This window comes from Vombatus ursinus, unplaced genomic scaffold, assembly GCF_900497805.2.
Source record: "Vombatus ursinus unplaced genomic scaffold, bare-nosed wombat genome assembly UNPS02000749.1, whole genome shotgun sequence".
NCBI classification, from domain to species: Eukaryota; Metazoa; Chordata; class Mammalia; order Diprotodontia; family Vombatidae; genus Vombatus; species Vombatus ursinus.
This window is the reverse complement of record NW_020940527.1, coordinates 3,635,164-3,655,230: the sequence shown is the minus strand read 5'-3', so window position 1 is coordinate 3,655,230 and position 20,067 is coordinate 3,635,164. Positions and strand designations below refer to the sequence as shown.

The 20,067-nt window shown below is 44.0% G+C and overlaps 1 protein-coding gene across 1 annotated transcript in view; it reads right to left on the bottom strand.

Annotated features, from left to right (window-relative positions):
* The window catches only part of MCU (mitochondrial calcium uniporter), a 168,948-nt gene extending 149,724 nt beyond the window's left edge, over positions 1-19,224 (bottom strand). Inside the window, exon 1 of the mRNA XM_027859067.1 lies at positions 19,078-19,224. Within this exon, the coding sequence (XP_027714868.1) occupies positions 19,078-19,224 (147 nt within the window). The remainder of the gene's footprint in view (positions 1-19,077) is intronic.
* Between the last annotated feature and the right edge of the window lie 843 nt (positions 19,225-20,067).

Genomic DNA, 20,067 nt, shown 5'->3' with positions numbered 1-20,067 from the left:
AAGGTGCCGAGGATCACTTCTGGTTGGGAGCAATCAGGGAAGGTTTGATGAAAGCAGTGCAGCTGTGTCTTAAATGATGAAGAAGACTTGAAGCCGGGTGGCTAGGTGGCGCCACAGTGCATGGAGTGCTGGGCTTAGAGTGAGGATGATTCCTCTTCTCAAGTTCAAATCTGGCCTCAGACAACGTCCTAGCTGTGTGATCCTAGGCAAGTCACTTAAACCAGTTTGCCTCTGTTTCCTTATCTGTAATATGAGCTGCAGAAGGAAATGGCAAACCACTTCACTGTCTTTGCCAAGAAAACTCCTAATGGGGTCACAAAGAATTCCACATGACTGAAACAACTGAACAAGAATTGAGGCAGGTAAAGAAATGAGGTGGGGAAAGTCAAGGTGGGGAAAACAATTCACAAGGAAGCCTGCACTGGTGAAACCATGAGGGTGGAGCATTCAAAAGGGAGCAGAGATGAAGAGAATGTAGGAAATGCAGGCTGGGGCCAGATTGTTTAAAAAAACAAACAAACAAAAAAATGCTTCATATGCCAAGATAAGTTGCCCAGAAGACAATGGGGAGTCATGGAAGGTTTCTGAACAAAACAGTGAAATAATCACTCAGACCTGTGCATTAGGAAGATGAATTTGGCAATGGTGTACAGAATCAATTAAAGTGGAGAGAGACAAGTTAGGAGGCTGTTACAAATGGTCCTGGAGAGAGAATCAGCAGGATCTGGGACTGGATGGAAGGGAAGGGAAAAGAAAGAGTCAAGTGGGACTGGGGGGACTCAAAATTAACACCAAAAATACTTGTTAAAGGAAAAAAAGTTTTTAATTTAAAATAAAAGAAAAATAGTACCAAGTTATCAAGCATGGAAGGATGGGGAAGTGGTAGTTCCCTTAGTAGAAATAAGGAAGTCAGGAAGGAAGTGGGCCATGGGGAAGAGCAGATGAATTCATCATATTTCATGAACACCAATTCATCCATCTATAAACCCTGATATATTTCAGCCGATTAGTTCCGTGTTGCTTTGTTCCTAGAAAACTGATTGACATTTAAAAATCCTAAGTATCTTTCACATACACCCCCACCAGACTGATCTTAAATGGATTATGTGTCAAGAATTCAATCTTGACTTTTTTTAAAAGGCATCAGAAATAAGGAATTTTTCTTTACCCCTCCCTACAGTAAGCCCGCCTCTGTCTTCCCTGACAAACTTCTGTAATCCCTAGCGGGGCCCTTGCACACTGGAACCCTTAAAATTCCTACGGCAAACACAAGTAGACTTGAACTGACTCATTCTTGAGGCTTCAGAGCCTTATTTGTTCAGGAAGAAAATAGAAAATTCAAGTCCTCACATCAGACAAGCTTGAACCAAGACCTTTCTTGCTCTGTCACCTAATTTTAAAGGATGCTTAAAGCTGTCACCTTTTCGTTGGAAATACTGACAGTCTGCATCGCCCAGTTCCCAATTAATTTAATTAGAGTGGTGTCTTCCCTGAGGGCAGCAGTATTTTTCCTTTAGGACTAGCGCACCTCTTAGGTGCCCAAATAACATCTTCCCCTCTGTTTTGGCTGGTGGTTTGCCTTCAGCTCCATCTCCTGGAAAGTATCTTGTTTATTACAGTATTTCTCCTGCTGGTTCAGCTTAGAACAACTCATTGGGAGAGACAGACCAAGTGAAGGCCAGAAAAGGCTCTCCAGGCCATTAACAAGGCTAGGAAGAGCTTATCTGGAATCTGGAGGTAAAAGATACATTATCCCCAGGCCACAGCCTCATGCTGTTAATTCTGAGCTTGATGTTCAATATGTAAGAATAGACACGAACACAGACATAGCTATAATAAAACTTATAAAATTAAACAAATATTAACTAAGCACCTATGTGCCTAGCACTGTGCTGGCTCTTTATTGACCAGGATTCTCTCAAATCCATCCCTATGCCTTCCCTTTAGCCTATAAATACCACGTAATTTAGAAAGAGCTTTTTTTTTTTTTAACCATCTAGGGAATACAAACAGTAAAACTCCTTTTATAGAAGAAACAGATTCCCCCCCCCCAACTTCAGATTATTTCAAACAAACAGAAATAACACATTACTGAATTAATGCCAACAGAATTCCAATTACATTTTGTCTGGGCTCTGCGGAATTGAAACATCTCTGAGTTGGGTAAAATCAAGTTTATGCTGCAACAGATCAATCCAATATGAGCTCTCTGTATTATGGCAACTGTTCCTATACATTCTGAAGAAGACATGTTCAGATGTGTAATAAAGCATTATTCCCTGCCCCCACCCTTCCCCAGCATCCCCTTGCAAGAAACACTAAGAGTTTTTTTTTCCCCCAAGAACATGATAAATGAGGTCATTCCATACTCTCAAAAAAAAAGAAAAAATACATGATTGGCTTTTCCTAAAGCAAATACAGCATTCCTTAAGAGTTGAAAAAATTATCTTATTCTTCCTGTCTGTGCCTATGAAAATAAAAATCTAGCTCAAAAGACTTCTCCTTATCTAATGTACCATAGGTGCCTTTTGCTATCCTGCTCCGCTTCCTTAAGAAGAACCAGCTATTATCCGGAACCCTGTTGATCTCCCTGCCCTTACCAGTTTGCTTCTTTGAGGTTTTCTCTGGGAGAGACAGAGTGGATCAACCCTGTCTCCTCGGCCTACTCTTTCCTCCCATTCTCCTCCAGTTCCTTCTAATACTGGCTGTGACGTGACCTTCTAATCTACAAATGTGGCTTCAACTCATCTCTACTTTAATCTTTGCAAGAATTTCTCATCTTAAGACATGAAATCTATTATACTTCCCTTTCATTTTTTCCCCTTTTGCTAAAAGTTCAAGCTATCATTAAAAGGAAAATCATTGCATATTTAAAGCTCTCCTGAGTTGGAAGCACTTGGTCACATTGGGAACTTAACTTCATCCTGTTTCAAACACCAATGCGAAAGGAGATATTAAAATTATCAAGAAAGCACTGAAAATGGTTCAAAAGCTCCATTTCAATACAAGGATGCAAAAAAATTCTCTATTATACTGCGAACCCTGAGCTACATTCATTTATATTTAAAGCATGGATCAGGGCTTAGCACAAAGAAGAGATTTTATTTTCTTTAGTACTACTGCTTGAGGGGGTGGGGAAAGGAGTAAAACAAGGGAAAAAGGCATTAAACCAACAAATTAAAATGTTAATATACATGTAACCTGTCAACTTTATTTTTTTATCTAGTCACTGATTGCAGAATCAGCACTAATCATAACTAAAAAGTGGGGAAAATAAACGACTGTGAACATGTATGTATGTGTATATATGTACATATGTGCATGTATGCACGTGCACGCGCACGCACACACACACACACTGGTATCACCTCATTTACAAAATTGGCATGCTCCAGCCAAGATTCTGTCTGAGTATCTGGGAGTAAAAGATTCTCCTTCACTTACAAGGGATCTGAAAACCCACATGCTACTTCCTATAATCTCTTTGGAAAAAAAGCTTTCCTGAAAATATTCTGGTATGCATTCTGATTTAAGATGAAAAACACATTATTACTTGGGGTTGGCCCCTGGCCACAAGCCCTGCTTCCACGTAACTGAGAGAGTTGTTGGCAGGTACAAGATACAGGATATGACAGGGTTTTTAAAAAGGTGATTAGTAAAGATCAATTTCAAAAGAAACTGAACACCTCCAACATTCCTCTACTTAATCATCTGTGGAAATGTACTTCAGTAAATAACCCAACATGGTGATAAAGCTGGCAGCAAAGGTTCCCTCCCTCCCTCCTTCCCATAAACTATTTGTCTATCACCACTGGGTCAAGGTCTTCAAATTCTAACAGTGAGTCAGTCAACAATGCTCTTTCTTTCCGAGGTCATTTTTAATCAGCACCTACATAAAGCACTGATTTCTCTATAACATGACTTGTGAACTGCTTTATGACTATTAGCTGTTGCCTGAATCAAACAGAATCTCTTCTTTCCCTGCATTTCTATGACTTCTATCACCATAGCATCTAAGTACTGACAGTGACACCATCACATGAAGAGCTATAATTAAAAAGCCGTATTATCTTTAACACAATCTATTACAACACATAGAAAATGGTCCCTCTGACTTTCTAACTCTCTGCCTTACACTGCTGTGAGGAAAAGAAATGAATAGGAATGTGGGCAACTAATTGTTGATAAATTTCACGAACAATCCGATTTCAATGGGCACCTACTTATGAAGGTTTCCACGGGACAAGTCCTAGAGAATCAGGAAACTGATGGAGAGCTCGTCACTGGTTAATGCAACCTTGGGCCACCATTTAAATGGTGCACCTAGGTCAAGTCTTTTGCAAACTACTCTGGTAAAAGATGTATCCATGCAGATCACAACCTCCATATACCTTCTCATCCTATGCAATTCTCATCCAAGTTTTTTGATGAAACCTACACAGGGAATCTAATATGGGTGAAGATGTGTAAAAAGAATGAAAACAAGGAAATACAAATACAGTCATTCCAAAAGCATCTATAAAGAGCTTGCTTTGTGCCAGGCACTGTGCTAATCACCTAGGGATAAAAAGAAAGGTTTAAAAAAAAAGATCCAGACCTCAAGAAACTCACATAAAAATAACTAGGTCCATTCAAGATATATAAAGAGTAGATGGAAGACTATAATCTCAGAGATTATAAGAATGCAGCAGTATCAACCCCATTTAAAACTGACTGCCTTTCTCTTCTTCTTGCTTCCAATAGGAGAAGTAGAATACAGGGAACAAGGTAGGACTGAATGTATGAGTACTGGAATTATCCCAAGGAATTTTTACCTCCTCAGAAGGAAAGTCCCCCCAGCCCCAATAACAACTACTAAAAATGAAATGTGGCTCTCTCCATCCCTAACCTTTAACATTGTCTTCCAGCCAAGATGGCAGAATGAATGGGAAGCAGACCTCCCAGCTCCCAAATACCTACTCCAGAAAAAATCTGAAATTTCACTAGACTGAGTAACAATCAAGAAATCCAATGAAGATCTAGAGTGACTTCTTCCAGAGCTGCCCAAAAAGTTAACCAGAAGCCTAAGGAAGGGAGGATACCAACAAAGCCAGTACAGGCAAACAAACCAGCCCCGCAGAGATCCAGTGACCAGCCAAAGACTCCCGCAGCCTTAAGAGAGGAGGGCAAAGACCTGGGTGATCAGAAAGCACCCAGGTGGGCAGAAAGCTCCAGTCTCTACCCAAGGGGCAGAGGTTTCCTAGCACAGCTGACCACCACACCCAAAAGTAAGCAGAAAAAGGAACCTGGCCATGGAACAAAGTTCCAATTCAGAACAGAAGCTGGAGAGATGCATAAATCAAAGAAAACACCAATCAGCATAAAAAAATTATTGTAGATCTAGAAATTCTCCCCAAAGATGATTCTATAATAACTAAAACAGTGACTAAAAAGGAATTTTCCACAAAGACTACCTGAACACCTAGAAGAAATAAAAAATGAAATAAAAGTTCTAGAGGAAAGACTTGGAAGGAGAACAAACATATTAGAAGAGAACAGACAATACCCACCCAAGTAACCCCCTCCCTGAAAACCTGAATATACCACATAGAAATCAAAGACCTCAAGAGGCAGCAAGAAATATTAAAAGAAAATCAAAAGATAAGAAAAAGAAGAAAAGAAAATATAAAGTATTGGATAACTAAAACAAATGAAGAAAAGACTGTTATATAATACCTCGAGGCAAACAATATAAGTTTACAACCAAGAATAATTTATCCTGAAAAGCTAAGTATAATCCGATAAGGAAAAATGGGCTTTTAATGGATAAAGAATTTTCAAGCAAGTCTGATAAAAAGACCAGAGCTGATCTTTTTGTGGTGGTAAAGAATTGGAAATTGAGGGGATGCCCATCAAATGGGGAATAGTTGAACAAGTTATGGCATATGAATGTGACAGAATACTATTGTGTTATAAGAAATGATGAAGGGGATTGTTTCAGAAAAACCTGGAAAGACTTATACGAACTGATGCAAAGGGAAGTGAGCAGAACCATGAGAACCTTGTATACTGTAATAGCAGTATTGTAATGCTAATCAACTACCTATTCTGATCAATACAGTGATTTACAATGATTCCAAAGGACATATGATGAAAAATTCTATCCACCTCCAGAAAGAGCAGAATGAAGCAGATTTTTTTTACTTTATTTTTTTTTTTTGCAACATGACTAATACGGAAATGTTTTGCATGACTTCACATGTATAATAGGTATCATAGTGCTTGCCTTCTTAATGGAAGGGAGAAGGGTTGGAGGGAAGGAAAGGATCTGCAACTCAAAAATTTTTTTAACTAATGTAAAAATAAAAGACCAAATCTGAGTAAGAATTCAGAAATAGAAGAACAAGAATCCATTGAAACGTAAAGAGGTGGACTTGTGTGAGCAAATGGAAGGGGTGGTATGATGATGCAATATGAACATTCTAAGAGGGAGATGAGAAACAAGTATAGTCCTTCAGGGCCTTGATGTCTTCAAAGGGCACTGAGGGAGTGAATTGTGAAATACTGAGGCCCAGAGGTTTTCTAGAGGATTTGGAAAATAAAAGGAGGGTAAAAGAAACACACTAGTGCATAGATAAGGAAGAAGTGGGGTAGAGTTGATTATTTCTCATAACTGTGTTACATAAGAAGAAGAAGGCTGTGGGTTCATGGTTCCATACAACCTACCAGAGTTAGCCACAGTGGAGAGAAACCTCTATGACCCTCTACTCCCATAGAGACCCTAATTTTCATAGAACATGAAAACCCAAATGAGTCAAAAAGACTTGTCCCAAAGCCAATCAGAAGCAGAGGCAGAACGAAACTCCAAGTCTTCTGACTGCCCATAGGTCAGCGCTCCTTACACTGGTATACCTTACTGGTATACAGTCCTCTCATTTACCATCTTACTTGCCTAAATTGGGAAACTCATGTTAATTCTGTCATACAGCAATCCCTGACTCTCAGGAACTCTCAGATGCTTCCCAACGCTAGTTTAACCAACAAAGCTGCCATTTCCAGTAATGCACATATTTCCAATCTACCTAAGGTTGGGTGACTAAGAAGGAAGCATGTGCTTCCTACATTTCTAAATAAGGCGGCTCAGGAGGCCACCAATCAACTGAGAATGCCGGATAACTACTCCAACTAAAATTGTTTTAATAATTCCAAGACAAGAGAACCAGGTGTGGCCTGTGTATCTACGGTTCCAGTATGTTGGAAGAATTAAGAGTTGCCAAAATTTGCTGAGGGACAGTTTGTCCTTAGGTCACTTTCATTTCCCAAGTGATAAAACTTAATAGCCCTTGAAGGGAGCCCAAGGGAGTTCAGAGCATGGAAAGGCCCAGCCCATGAATCCATACAGCAAAATTTAAACCTTAAGGCTACAGTTCCTAAGCCAAGGAAACCCCAGAATGCTCTCTAACACTGCTCTAAACCTGGATGAATGCAACATCCAGGTTTTTGCTCCTGGTGAGAGAAGTGTGTACTATACTCAGGAGCAAAGCAATCTATCTGCAACAGGGAAATCCTGCAGTTCATAATCAGGTAGAAATTGTAGTGGTACGAAGGAATTCCAGGGCAGGCAGAGAAAAGAAAAAGGGAGTGAGTAACAAGGATAAAAGGTCTTAAAAATAAATACACTGAAAAGCAAAGATGACAGAGAAGTCCATTTATGTCCAGGTTGTGAAAGAGATGAGGTGCTGGAAGGACGTGTGTGTGTGTGTGTGTGTGTGTGTGTGTGTGTGTGTGTGTTGGGGGTGGGTGGAAGGGAGGAGCCTAGGAAAGGGGTGTGTGTGTGTGTGTGTGTGTGTGTGTTTGTGTGTTGGGGGTGGGTGGAAGGGAGGAGCCTAGGAAAGGTTAACCTAAAAAGCAGGCTGAAGTCTCTGGTCTGGCCTCCAGAGTCTCTGAATTTGAATGCCACATCAGGTCAGAAGAAGTCCCACAACACTTCCAACTCTCTTAAAGTATTTCCATCAATCAATAAGCATGTATTTCCACAAGCCAGCTAGAGGTTAGGGCAGGGGTGGGGACACAAACCCCCTGCCCCTGGGGAGCTGCAATTCTAAAGGGGCAACAGTATGCACATGTAATACAAGGAAATACAAAGTAGCGGGGCTGGGGAAGGAAGGCTGTGGTGTAAGATCGGATCTAAGGATGAGATCAGGAAAAGCCTCTGGCGGGGTAGTGGTGCCTGAGCCAAGTGATGGCTATATGGCAGGAATGAGGAATACATACATAGAGTGAGGCAGGGCAGCTGGGAACGCAGTGGGGAAGCCAGCCTGGGAAGGCTGAACATCCAAACATCAGCCTGATGGCTCAAAGTCTGCTCTGTAGGGGCAGCTAGATGGTGCAGTGGATAGAGCATCAGCACTGGAGTCAGGAGGACCTGAGTTCAAATCTTGACACTTGACACTTACTAGCTGTGTGACCCTGGGCAAGTCACTTAACCCCACTGCCTTGCCAAAACAAAAAAAACAAAGTCTACTCTGCATCACCTTATCACTAAGTCTCAGAAGGTGATCATCTCTGTGGTCCCTTTCTCCATTTGGTCTATGATTCTCCACATTAACCATTCTCACCTCCTGGCTTTCTAACCACATGGCACTTTCATTGAGATGAAGTAATCAAAGAACATTTACGGAGAACTCCTTATGTGCCAGGCACTGTGAGGTCATCCTTCAAGCTAACATTAATATCCTCCACATCAATGAGAATCCACTTCAAGGCAGATAAACTTTGGGCCCCATCCATGAAAGATTAGTTACTAAATACCAAAAGTTAAGATAAGGTAGTTTCATCCATACAATGACTCCTGTACCCCTACAGACAAGTGTTACAAGTAACATCAAAACAAGGAGATTCCCTAGGACTCTCAGTAATATTATTTTTGTTAGGCCAAAGAAAATGAAATTCTATTAACAAGTCGCAGATAATAATTAAAATAAAAGCTAATATTTATAGAGAACTTAAAGGTTTGCAAAAACACCTTACAAATATTATCTCACTTTAGCCTCACAATAATCCCAGGAGGGAGGTACTATTATTATCCCCATTTTACAGATGAAGAAACAGAAACAGGCAGAAGTTATAATTTACCCAGAGTCACACAGCTACTCTCTAATTCCAGGTCCAGTCTTCTATTCCACTGCTAATGCCTAATGCCTCACGAAACCATTAGCACAAGAGTGGAAAAGGAACAACTGAGCCTATCATGAACTCCAAAATAAATAAATGAATGAAAAAGCTCTGAACATCATAATCTCAAGAAAATGTCCGCACGGATACTTAATCAAAAGGTTCTTATCTTCTCCTGAGATAACTAAGAAAGTGGGAGGATGTTATTGCCAAAATACACTTAAAATAAGATTCATACTTGATGACTATCTACCTCAAATACCAAAAAATCTAAGCCTGAGAGACATCTAATATGGCTGACTATAATCACTATTTTCCCATCAACCCCTAGAGGGTAAAAAAGTGAGATTGGAAAATGTACTTTTTCATTTGAAAATTCTGTGTAAGATTATTTTAGGAACATTCCTCAAGGTATACATTACTAATAGGGCTAAATTAGCTACCATTTCCATAAGCACTCAATCTAAACAATTCAATTCCATTCAATTCAAAAGAAAGGCCTGTTGGCTCCCGTAAAGGGAACTTAGGATCTGGAAGTAGACTAGGGCCTAAATCCTAATGCAGGGGTGGGAAACCTTAGGATTCATTCAAAGGGCCTCACCTGAGGACCGAGAGGGCCACATATAGCCTCAAGGCCACAGGTTCCCCACCTCCATCCTAATGGCTACTTACTACCTCCTGCATAACCCTGGACAAGTCACAGGGACCCTTGGGTCCTGAACCCAAGGATTTCTAAGATTCATCCCTGCTCTGAATTCTACCATAGTATAAAGCCTTTCTACATAATTCACACAACCACGACTGTATTTCCATGCCCAAAAATCCCAGAAGTCGTAAAGAACAGAAAGCCTACCATTCAGACTCTGAACTCTATAAATTGACTCATTTATCTTCCAAGTCCCCAGGCTCTCTTTCTCCCTAAGGCTATCCCTCACCTCGCCCCCAAACTACCTGGCTTCCTCACAGTTAATTTCAGAATTCATTGTTGCTCTATCTAAATTATCATAATGACCAACTAATTTGTGATAGGACAAGTATAGAAAATCCTTTTTTTATTTAAAATTGCAGATGAAAAGCTAAAATAGATCTTGTTTAAAATGTTTCCTATGTATACATTTGGGTTTTGCACATTCGCACCAAGATTATCAAAACAACAACAAAATCTAGACCAGGGGTGGGGAACTCAAGGCCACATACGGCCCTTTGGGTCTGAAGTCAAAGGGCCACACTTGAGGACCTAGAGGGCCATACGTGGCCTCGAGGCTGCAGGTTCCCCACCCCTGTGACTAATTCCTCAAGACCTACCACCTTTCCCTGCATCACTGTGGCCACAGAAGCAGAATCCTTCCCTTCTCTCACTTCTCACATTCAGCACTAATAAGCAAACGCCAATTTTCCCCCCTTCACAGATTCTAAAGCCGAGTGGGACCTTCTTCAGCTCTTCCTAGTATTTGCTAATAACTTCACTAGGGAAGTCCTATTTGGGGGCACACCTCCATCCCAGGATTGTCCAGTTGAGGTCCTAACGATTTCATAGGCACACATTCCTCAGGAATTTACTGGTGGCTTCCTCTGGTGCAGATGCATGAAGAAACAGTAATAATGATGAAAACCCCACTTTATTAGCCTTTATTACCTACTGCAACCATTTCCTGGCTTAATCCTATTATTGAGAGAGGCTCAGAGTGGCCCAGAAAGCTGGTCTCGACATCACCAAGTCCTGGATCCAGTTCAGCCTGTAACACCCTGTCCCTAACCTTTCAAGGCTTGGAAATAATCTCTAAGGCCATAAACTGCTGATCTGAACTGGTGGATGGACTTTCTTCCCTGATAGTTCCTTAAATCAGTGGAATCAAAGGTCCAGCTCCACCCCTACTCCCTTAAAAAAAACTATTAAAGAGGAAAAGACTTGTAGAAAGTTCTCATTTTCAGCTTATTGTTACAATCCAGGAGCTGCCCACGGTAGCTGGCATTTACAGTGAGCTTTGAAATTGGCACTGTGGTTCATATACCTTATTTCAGCCTCCTGACAACCTTATAAAATTGATACCACAAGTAGGCATTATTAACCCATTTTAGGGATGAGCTTTCCAAGGCTCCCAGAGGTAAAAAGAGCTTTGCCCATGGTCACAAAGCTGATAAATATCAGAGGTACAATTTGAATGTGGGGATTTCCCATTCCAGATTCAGTACTCTGCCTGGCTTCGTCCTTAGGAGAAGCAAAAGCAGCTCAAATGAAAACTCCCAGCAGGCGTCACCTCTAGGTGGACAACCTCCAAAGCAAACTTACCAGCATAAAGACATTGGTGACATTCAACCTAGAATTCCACTGAAGACATCGGAGCCATGCTGGGCTCTGCTGGCCCATAAGAGGATATGCATTTCCATGTTTAAAAGGCAGTTCTCATTTCTTTTCATTCATCCATCAGACCCAAGCCTACACTACACTTAGGTGTCAAAAATGCTCTGTGCCTACACTTTAGCATTCCTCTCATGCCTCTTGATGGCATGGAGGTAACCCCAGGTTTCGATGTCTGGGCCAGCATAGCACAAACCTGAAGTCCAACCTGCTGGAAGGGCTTTGACAACAGGCCCAGAAATGGATTGTGGGTCTGTTGTCCAGACTCCACTCGAGACCAGATCAGAGAGATTCGCCATCCAAGTCATGCAGCTCAGAAAGATGATTATTATGGTATGGAGGGCTTGAGATCAACACAAGCAGGAAAAGTAACACCAGTGGGAGAGGACCAGCTGTTTCCTGACATAGATTCTCTTCCTTCCCCTGCCCAACCTGATTGGTCTCAGCCTTCCCAATGCAGCATCTTGGTCTGGAGCTATCAAAGGTCCCAGCCATATAGCCAGAGCTTCTCAGACACGGTGGGGGTCTGAGACCACCTGAGTCACCATTTCCTAAGGACTTACTAACCAGATGCAGTGTCCAAACGGAGAAGAGGAGGCTAACTGCCTCCACATCCTTGCTGGGTCCTTTGTTCAATGTTTAATGACTTGCATTTCATCCCAACATTGAACCTGAACCAAGAGGATGCTGGCTTTAGAGCCATACCTACAGAGAACACCCACGCAATCACATATCCATGGATCATCAGCAATCCTTGAAGTATTAGGCAATACACCTATTACACACTACTTTTCTTAAGATCAACATCATTCTGCCCCCCCCCCCCCCAGCCAGGCCATGGTCTTGTTACTCTCAACATTCAACAAATTCCATTGAATGAAAGAGATGAAAAGAAAGAATAGAGATTTTTACAGTTTCAACTGGAGAGACTGGATTTTGTAAACAATTGGCAAGGAGTTTGACAAGGAAGTCATTAGGCAAGGCTAAGTTTAAGTCCTAAGCAAAAGAAGTTTGTTTGTTTTTTACCATAAATGAGAAAACCCAATGTTTAGGTTCAACATTCCTGGAGAAAGCACCACAAATATTCCTGATAAACCACAGAGAGTGAAGTTGGGTGGAAAAACCACTTGGACCAAGCAGGAAGCTGGAAGACCTGGCTTCTAACACTGTCCCAAGCACTAATTAGCTAGATGACCTTGGGCCAATCATTTCATCTCTTTAGGACTCCATCCCCTCAAGAGTAGGCCCACTAACAGTAGTTGACATTTTCACAGCTTTTCAAGAGTTGTAAAGCACTTGACAAACATCATCTCATCATACAGTCACTGAACACCTGAGTGGAGAGGTACTCACGTCAACAGTGCAAATTGCACTTTATCCTATACAACTACTGTCCGGGCCATCCCATAAGTCCCATCAGACGGCCCACCCCATGTGACTCTGGGCCTTCCTCCGTGTCTCTGAGACTGTATGGTCATAATCTACAGCTCGTCCATTGGTTACCCTTTGCTCTTCCTCTCCAACCAAAATACCTCCATTCCCAGAATGCAGATCTATTGAGCCCCTGCTTCTGCACATCTCCTATCCAATCCCTCCTCTCCAACAGATCACTGGAGAAGCATTTATTAAGCACTTGTTATGTGCAGGCACTGTGTTAAGTGCTGGGAATAAAAAGATAGGCTAAAACACAAAAATAGTCCTAGTGCTCAAGGAGCTACATACTAATGGAGAAAATGTGAACATTAATAGGTATATATAAGATACACAAGGAGGGGAAGGAAGGTAAGCTTCAGGTGGTTGGGAAGACCAGTGATAGATGCCTCCTGCAGAAGGCAGCATTTGAACTGAGCCTTGAAAGAAGCCAGGGATGCCAAGATGGAGAGGTAAGAATGGAGGGTATTCCAAGCAAGGTGACAGCCACCCTAGACACAATAGCCCAGTCCAGACCTTCACCACCTCTGATACGGACTACAAGAGCCTCCGAATTGGCTTCTTTATCCCTCTCCCGTTTCTAGTCTCTCTAATTAATCCTCCACGGAGCTGCCATATTGCTACTGCTAAAGCACAAGCTGACCGAGTCATTCCCTTGCTCCAGAAGTTTCAGATAAAACATGGACTTGATATTTAAAGTCCTTTGCGGTCTGGCTTCGATCTAGCTTTCCAGATGTCCTTCCCATTTCTGCTCCTCACATTCCAGCCAAACCAGTCTGTCTGCTGTTCCCCATATGACATTCTGTCTCCTTTGCACAGGTTACCCCAAACTACTCTCAGGGCTCCACCCTCATCTCCACTTCTTGGAATCCCCAGCTCCATTCAAGGCTCACTTCAAGAACCATCTCTTGTAAAAAGGCTTTCCACTGCCCCCGCGATTGTCGGTGCTTCACCCTCAAAAAATACTTTCTATTTACTTTGTAAATGTATTCAATCAAGTCACCCCAGTAAATGATAAAATTCTCAATCACAGGTTTCAGACTAAGTGCAAAAAGTCCTTGGAACTAGAGTGACTTTGCACAAGAACAAGGCTGAGGAAACTTGAGCCAAGTCCTAGGGGTCATCTAAAATTACCATGCTAGTTAGCAATGGAATCATTAGAAAGGTTGGAGCAAGAGGGGCATTTAAAGAGGAACCACCTGGAGGGGAGGCTCAATTTTGGAATTGGCTTAGTTCTCCTCCACCCCTCTCTTAGCAGGGGGAAGGACCTCTTGAGATTTTGAAGGGTCTGAAGATGCTAGATGTACCATCTTCCCAGTGACATCCCAGTGGCATCCCTGGGAGTGTGTACACTGGGGGACAAGAAGAGACTGGATATAAATTCAGTTCCATGAGGAGCCCCACAAAACAAAACAAAAAAAAAACAACTCTGCCATGCCTAAGAGGAACTTCTTGGGTGCCCCACAAATGGACAAAGAGAACTGCCAGAGACCAGCAGCTATGAATTACTCCTTTGCCGTATGTATTCTCTAAGTCACTTTCCCCTGGTCTCTGTATGTAATTGTGGGAGACGGTGTCACAGACTTTTGAAGGCAGGCTGTTTTGAACCAACTGTTCGTACTCTAACACCTTAGTAAATTCCCTTTTCTAAAAGTTACTTAATACTGGATGACTAAAATGATTCTCACCTCATAATTCTAAAAGGAAGCACACCTGGGTGGGGGTGGGGTGGGGGAAGAGTGTAGCATCCCTGGCTCCTCAGGGGTATCCCTAGCACCCTGAGGAGGAAAGGCAGCCTTGTTCTGGGACCTAAGACTCACCTGTGAGAGAGGAAATTGGGATAAGGATCCTTAAAGCTTATGTGGGAGATATATGTGTATATATGTGACTATATACACATGTGTATATATATCATATTTATTTTATATGTACATGCTGGTCTACCCTCTCATCTGCCCCTCTCAGAATATAAACTCCTTGAGAACAAGGGTTGTTTTCATTTGGTTCTTATATTTCCAGTGCCTGGCAAACAGTAGGCACATAATAAATGCTGTTTAAATAATTCTTTGTTGGCAATACAGTGCAGCTTCCTCACATCCTCCCTGTCTTTCTCCATTTGGGTGACCTGCAATTTTGATTCTTCAATGACTGGGTATCCAAGGAAGAAGCCAGTGAGTACCAAAAGAAGAGCAGGGATATTAAAATGCTGCAGTCTTCTCTTCAAGCAGAAGCTTGGAGCTATTAAAAACCTTATATGACTTCCCAAATTCAATCCAGCCTTCCTGCTATTCAATTCTGGGTCCTGGATAACTGTCCATCTGCAGCATCTGTCCCGATATACTCACTAATGGACCGGCTCAGTAGCCATCCAAATGGAGATCACAGTCTGGACAATAGGGACTATGGGTGTTCTATGAGCCCCATTTTATAGATGAGGAAAATGAGACTCTAACAGGATAACTGGTTTGGCCCTCATGACACAGGCAGTGGGTATCTGAGGCAGGATTCAAACCCAGGTCTCCTGACACTTATGGTCTTTCCAAGCAATCACACTGCCTCTCACAGAACAGAAAAGGCACTGGACTGGCAGGCAGAAGGCCACAGCTCTAGTCCCGTACCCACTAATAACTGGGGGAGCCAGGGCAAATTGCTTTGGCTTTCTGGGTCTCAATCTAAAATAGGAAAGATGGAAGAAATCATTGCTAAGGTGATCTGGCTCTAAAATTCCATGACATTGTGAGCATGGTGTGTCTGTGCCTGTGTGTCTAATGTTAGCCAGATACCTTTGTAGACTTTGAAGGGATAAAGTCTAACTCGATCTGGGCCTAGAAGGAAGAGCACGAACTGGGGAAAGGGGGGAGAGTGAGAGAAGAGAATGTAAACATAAAAGTATCATATGGGCAAAGGTGTGAATGTGGAAAAGCATATGGTATATTTCAGGAACAGCAGGGAGCTGGATCTTACTTTAAAAAAGGTTTCGACTAGAGAATCCTGGAAGACAAGGTTGAATCGGCAAAGCAGAACCAGATGATTGAGGATTCTCTGAGGAGGAATGGGCTGAAGAATGGGTACATGGGCAATGGGGAGCTACGGATAAGGGAGTGATTGATAAGCTTCTAAAGCCAGGCCACTCTAGCAGGAGACAGAAGGGCATCATCAGGTAATGCCTACACAGTCAGCTGGAGTGGAGTGACCACAAACTAAGTGTAGGAAACAGCAGCCAATGATATGTGCCCAAGTGAAGCGATCTGGCAATGCCCCGCATCTGGTGACTGCTAGGAAGTGATAAGGGCCATGTGGGGCCACCCAGACAGCAGCTTGATGTGAGCAAAGGCTTCCTACGACTCATGAGGCAAAGAAGTCGAATCCCCCACAACTATCTTGTAAATAGCAGCAAGTAAAGAAGCAGCGGCATGGGAGGCTTGGCACATTCATGAAGGGAATTCTATATTATTAGAAGCCAGATGCTCCAATAGGAAGGAAAACTACACCGGGTGCCATGATGAGCAACGGGTAAAAATAGATCCTGCCTTCTAGGAGCTAACAGGACAATACTTAGTCTTGCTTAAAGTTGGCAGTTGACTCAAAACATCCCCTTTATCCCAAACATTTCATTGCAGTTTTTAAATTTTCTTATCCACACAGTTGAGCATTGATGTATCAGGCACGTTTTGCCAATCAGGAAAGTCAAATTGTTTCCTATAATCTGACAGTTGTATACAGATGAGCCAAATGTTTTTACTAGGCATACTTGCACCCTCTCATTCAACTAATAATCAAATAACAGGGCCTCTCTCACACACCTGAGTACATTTTATGCTTTGCATAGTGTTGTAATTTGTCCTCCTCTAAAAGCAAAAACAAGATTAGCAAAGATAAGGTTCCATTCAAATGTTCTAAAACTTAATCTCACTTCACCTATAGAAAAGGGGGAGGGAAGGATACTCTCTGGACCTAAACAAAAACGCCTGGGTCCGAAACAGGGTGCCATCTAGTGTCCACAGACAGGATGTCTCGTTGGAAAGGTTCAATTTAAATCTCAGGCATCCTTAAAATGATATCTATCCTATCTGGGAGGTTGTTTGTCTTTGTCCAATAGTCATCAGCTACTTAACAAATTCATTCTTCAGAATAACATGAAGGACTAAAAAGTTCCTGACAGCTGACAGCATGTCCATAAAGAAGAAGGAAATCTGAAGAATGTGTTTCAGTTCCAATACAAGTTGTTAGCAAATCATCATTTACACAGTTTACACAATCACAGAAAGAAAATGACAGAAAATCTTTTTCAGCAAGCATCTTAACCATACGTGTAGTTTTAATTCCAGCTTTGGGTGAACCTTATAGTCCCACAATGATACTACTTCTGCTCTTCAGAGTAGCCCCCATCTCTTCAGTTTCCCAAGCAAAGCCCGGTCCCAGACGAGCTCACAGTCAGGCAGCACCCCCATCACAGGAGCACTGGCAACCTGACATAATTCCTATACAGGTTTTGGTGAAACACCACATGCAACAGACAGTAACAATTCAAAACTCATACATCACTCTGGTAACTTTGCACAATTTTAAAATACAGAAAGCATACTCACTCGAGGAACCTTTTAAGGGTAGTGGTGGGGAATTTTTTTTGAATAGAGTGATTCTCTGGGCAGACATTTGTCAGAAACACTTAAGTAGGGGCTAAGAACATGCACATTTAGAGCCAAATGTTTAAAAAAAAAAATGCTCTGCTTCCACCTGAGAGCTTTAACACAGCAGCATATTACTACACCAAATGTGAAAATCTGGGGTTTGGTTTGCACAAGAATGGGGGCAGGGTGGCTTTGAAGTCGAGGTACAAACGACACTGCCAGCAATCCTATGGCTCTGCACTTGTAAGAGTACTTCAGAGGACTTTATCATCTATTAGCTCATATGCCCTGCGACAGATCTAAGGATGAGCTCTCTGGGAAGCCCCGGCCGGGCTAGCACTCCAAATGGTTTTACATGTCCAGGGACACTTTTCAGAAGGAAATCTACATGGATACTGCTCCTGTCCACTCCAGCCCTGAACATAAAAACCAACACTAGCTGCTACGATAAAAGTTGGTTAGGGGCCAGTACATAAGGATATGGGCAACTCAAGGGAAGACCCACTGACTCCTAAGGCCAGGCTGCTCTCTGGTACTTTTTCTTTAAAAAAAAAAAAAAATACACAGAGAATCCCCAGCTGGGATAGACATGTGGATGGATGGACGGACTCCGAAGTGTGTGTGTACGTACCACTGTGTGTATGTAGCACATGTACACACATACCATGATGGGGAGTCGCTGCCCGCCTTTGCCAGCTCAGGGATGCCCACTAGCAACTGGTTAACCCCGGAGCAAGGTCTCCTCTCCCCGGGGAGGGGAGGAATCCCCATACGCTGCGGGGCGCTCTCCTCCCGGCCGGTCAGAGGCTCGCCCCCCAGGGGCCCGACCCCCGAGGCCGGCCCCGCTCGCTGCCTTCCTCCCTCCCTCCACGACACTGCAGCACGCCTCTCCCGGGAGCTGTTCCCCGCGCACAGACACGCCAGCAAGTCTCGGGGAGGACAAAGTTTGCCGTCCCTTCCTCCAGCGAGGCCCCCCAGCTGGGGTCCCGGGGGTGCGCGCCCGCTCCGCACGGGGTCACCGGCTCTCGTCTCCAGGGCAGTGCCCCCTTGGGCAGCCGGCAGCTCCGGGCAGCCCTGCCTGCCAGGGCAGCGGGCAGGGGGCAGCGGACTGCACAACTTGCACCGGGCTGCGGCGGCGGCCGGCAGGAGCGAGCGCCGGGCCGGCGGCTCAGTCTGGGCGCCGTCCGTGCCCCGTCCCTTCCCCGCCCGGCTGTTCCCGGGCTGCGGGAACATCCCAGGAGCGCCGCCCCTCCTCCTGCAACCCGCTTCCTCCTTCCCTCCCTCCCTGCGCCGCCCGCCGCGGCCGCAGCCGCCTGAAGGGCACCGCGGCCCCTCCGCCGCCACCCAGCCCCAGCCGGCGGCGAGTTGGGGGAAGTCGCCCGCTGCCCCGGCGGCCGGCCGGCCTGCCCGCCAGCCCGCCCGCCCGGCGGCCGCAGCTCCCCAGCCCAACCCAGCCCAGCCCCGCCCCGCCCCCAGCCCCGGCTCCCGGGCGCGCTCCCTCACCGTCCGGTGGTGCTGCTGGTGCCGGGGGCGGCTGACGCCCAGCCCGGGGAAGCAGCCGGCAGTCAGCGCCCCGCAGCCGCCGGCGCCCCCGCCGCCGCCCCGGGAGGAAAGGAGCAGCAAGAGCGATCTACCTGCGGCGGCCGCCATCTCTCAACTGGAAGCGGCGCCGACCTAGGCAGCGCAGCGGACGGCTAGGGCGGGGCTAAAGCCCGCCATTCACTCGCGCCCGGCCAACTGCCGGACTCGCTCGAGTAGGGGAGGCGGGGCTTCTCGAAGTGCCCAATGGAAAACCGGCAGGGAAACATTGGAGGCTGTCAGTCTCCACCCGAGTTACCTATAGTGGGACATGGTCAATTACGGGCAAATTCTAGGGAACCGGTAATTGGCACCCAAGCCCCCCTGAGCAGCCTCTGTAGCCCCACAAAGCTTCTCAAGGGTAGAGCTATGCTCAGGATTACTGAGGGAAGGAAGAGACATTATGCAGAGCTCTGCAATGAGTGCATTTTCTAAGTTGGGGGAAAAAAAAAAGAGGTACCAATAAAACTAATCATTGACTAGGTATGCAGTGATTCTTTGTGACATGCCCATTGCCAGCAGTCATAATTGATGGCATTTTAATTTATTGGCATCACGAAGTCATGCCACAGTGATCTGTAATGTAGAAGGGGTAGGAACACAATTAAGATATCAGAAGATAGACTGAGAACCAACCATTCCCGGGGAGTCAGACTTGTACGTTTTCAAAGGCTTGGTTCGTTTTTTTGCAGTTCCTTTGCAGCCCTGTACAAGAAACTCCCTAGGAGTCGTGTTCTTTATTTTCCTTGACACTGGACGTACTGTGTGTTCAAGAAACTAAAGAAAAGCAATGTGAAAACACAAAAAGTAATAGCAATTTGTTAAGATTTTTTAAAAGATATAATTGCCATATAACCAACATATAGTAACTAAAATGATAAATAAATTATGAATCAACTATTAATCACTTCCTCT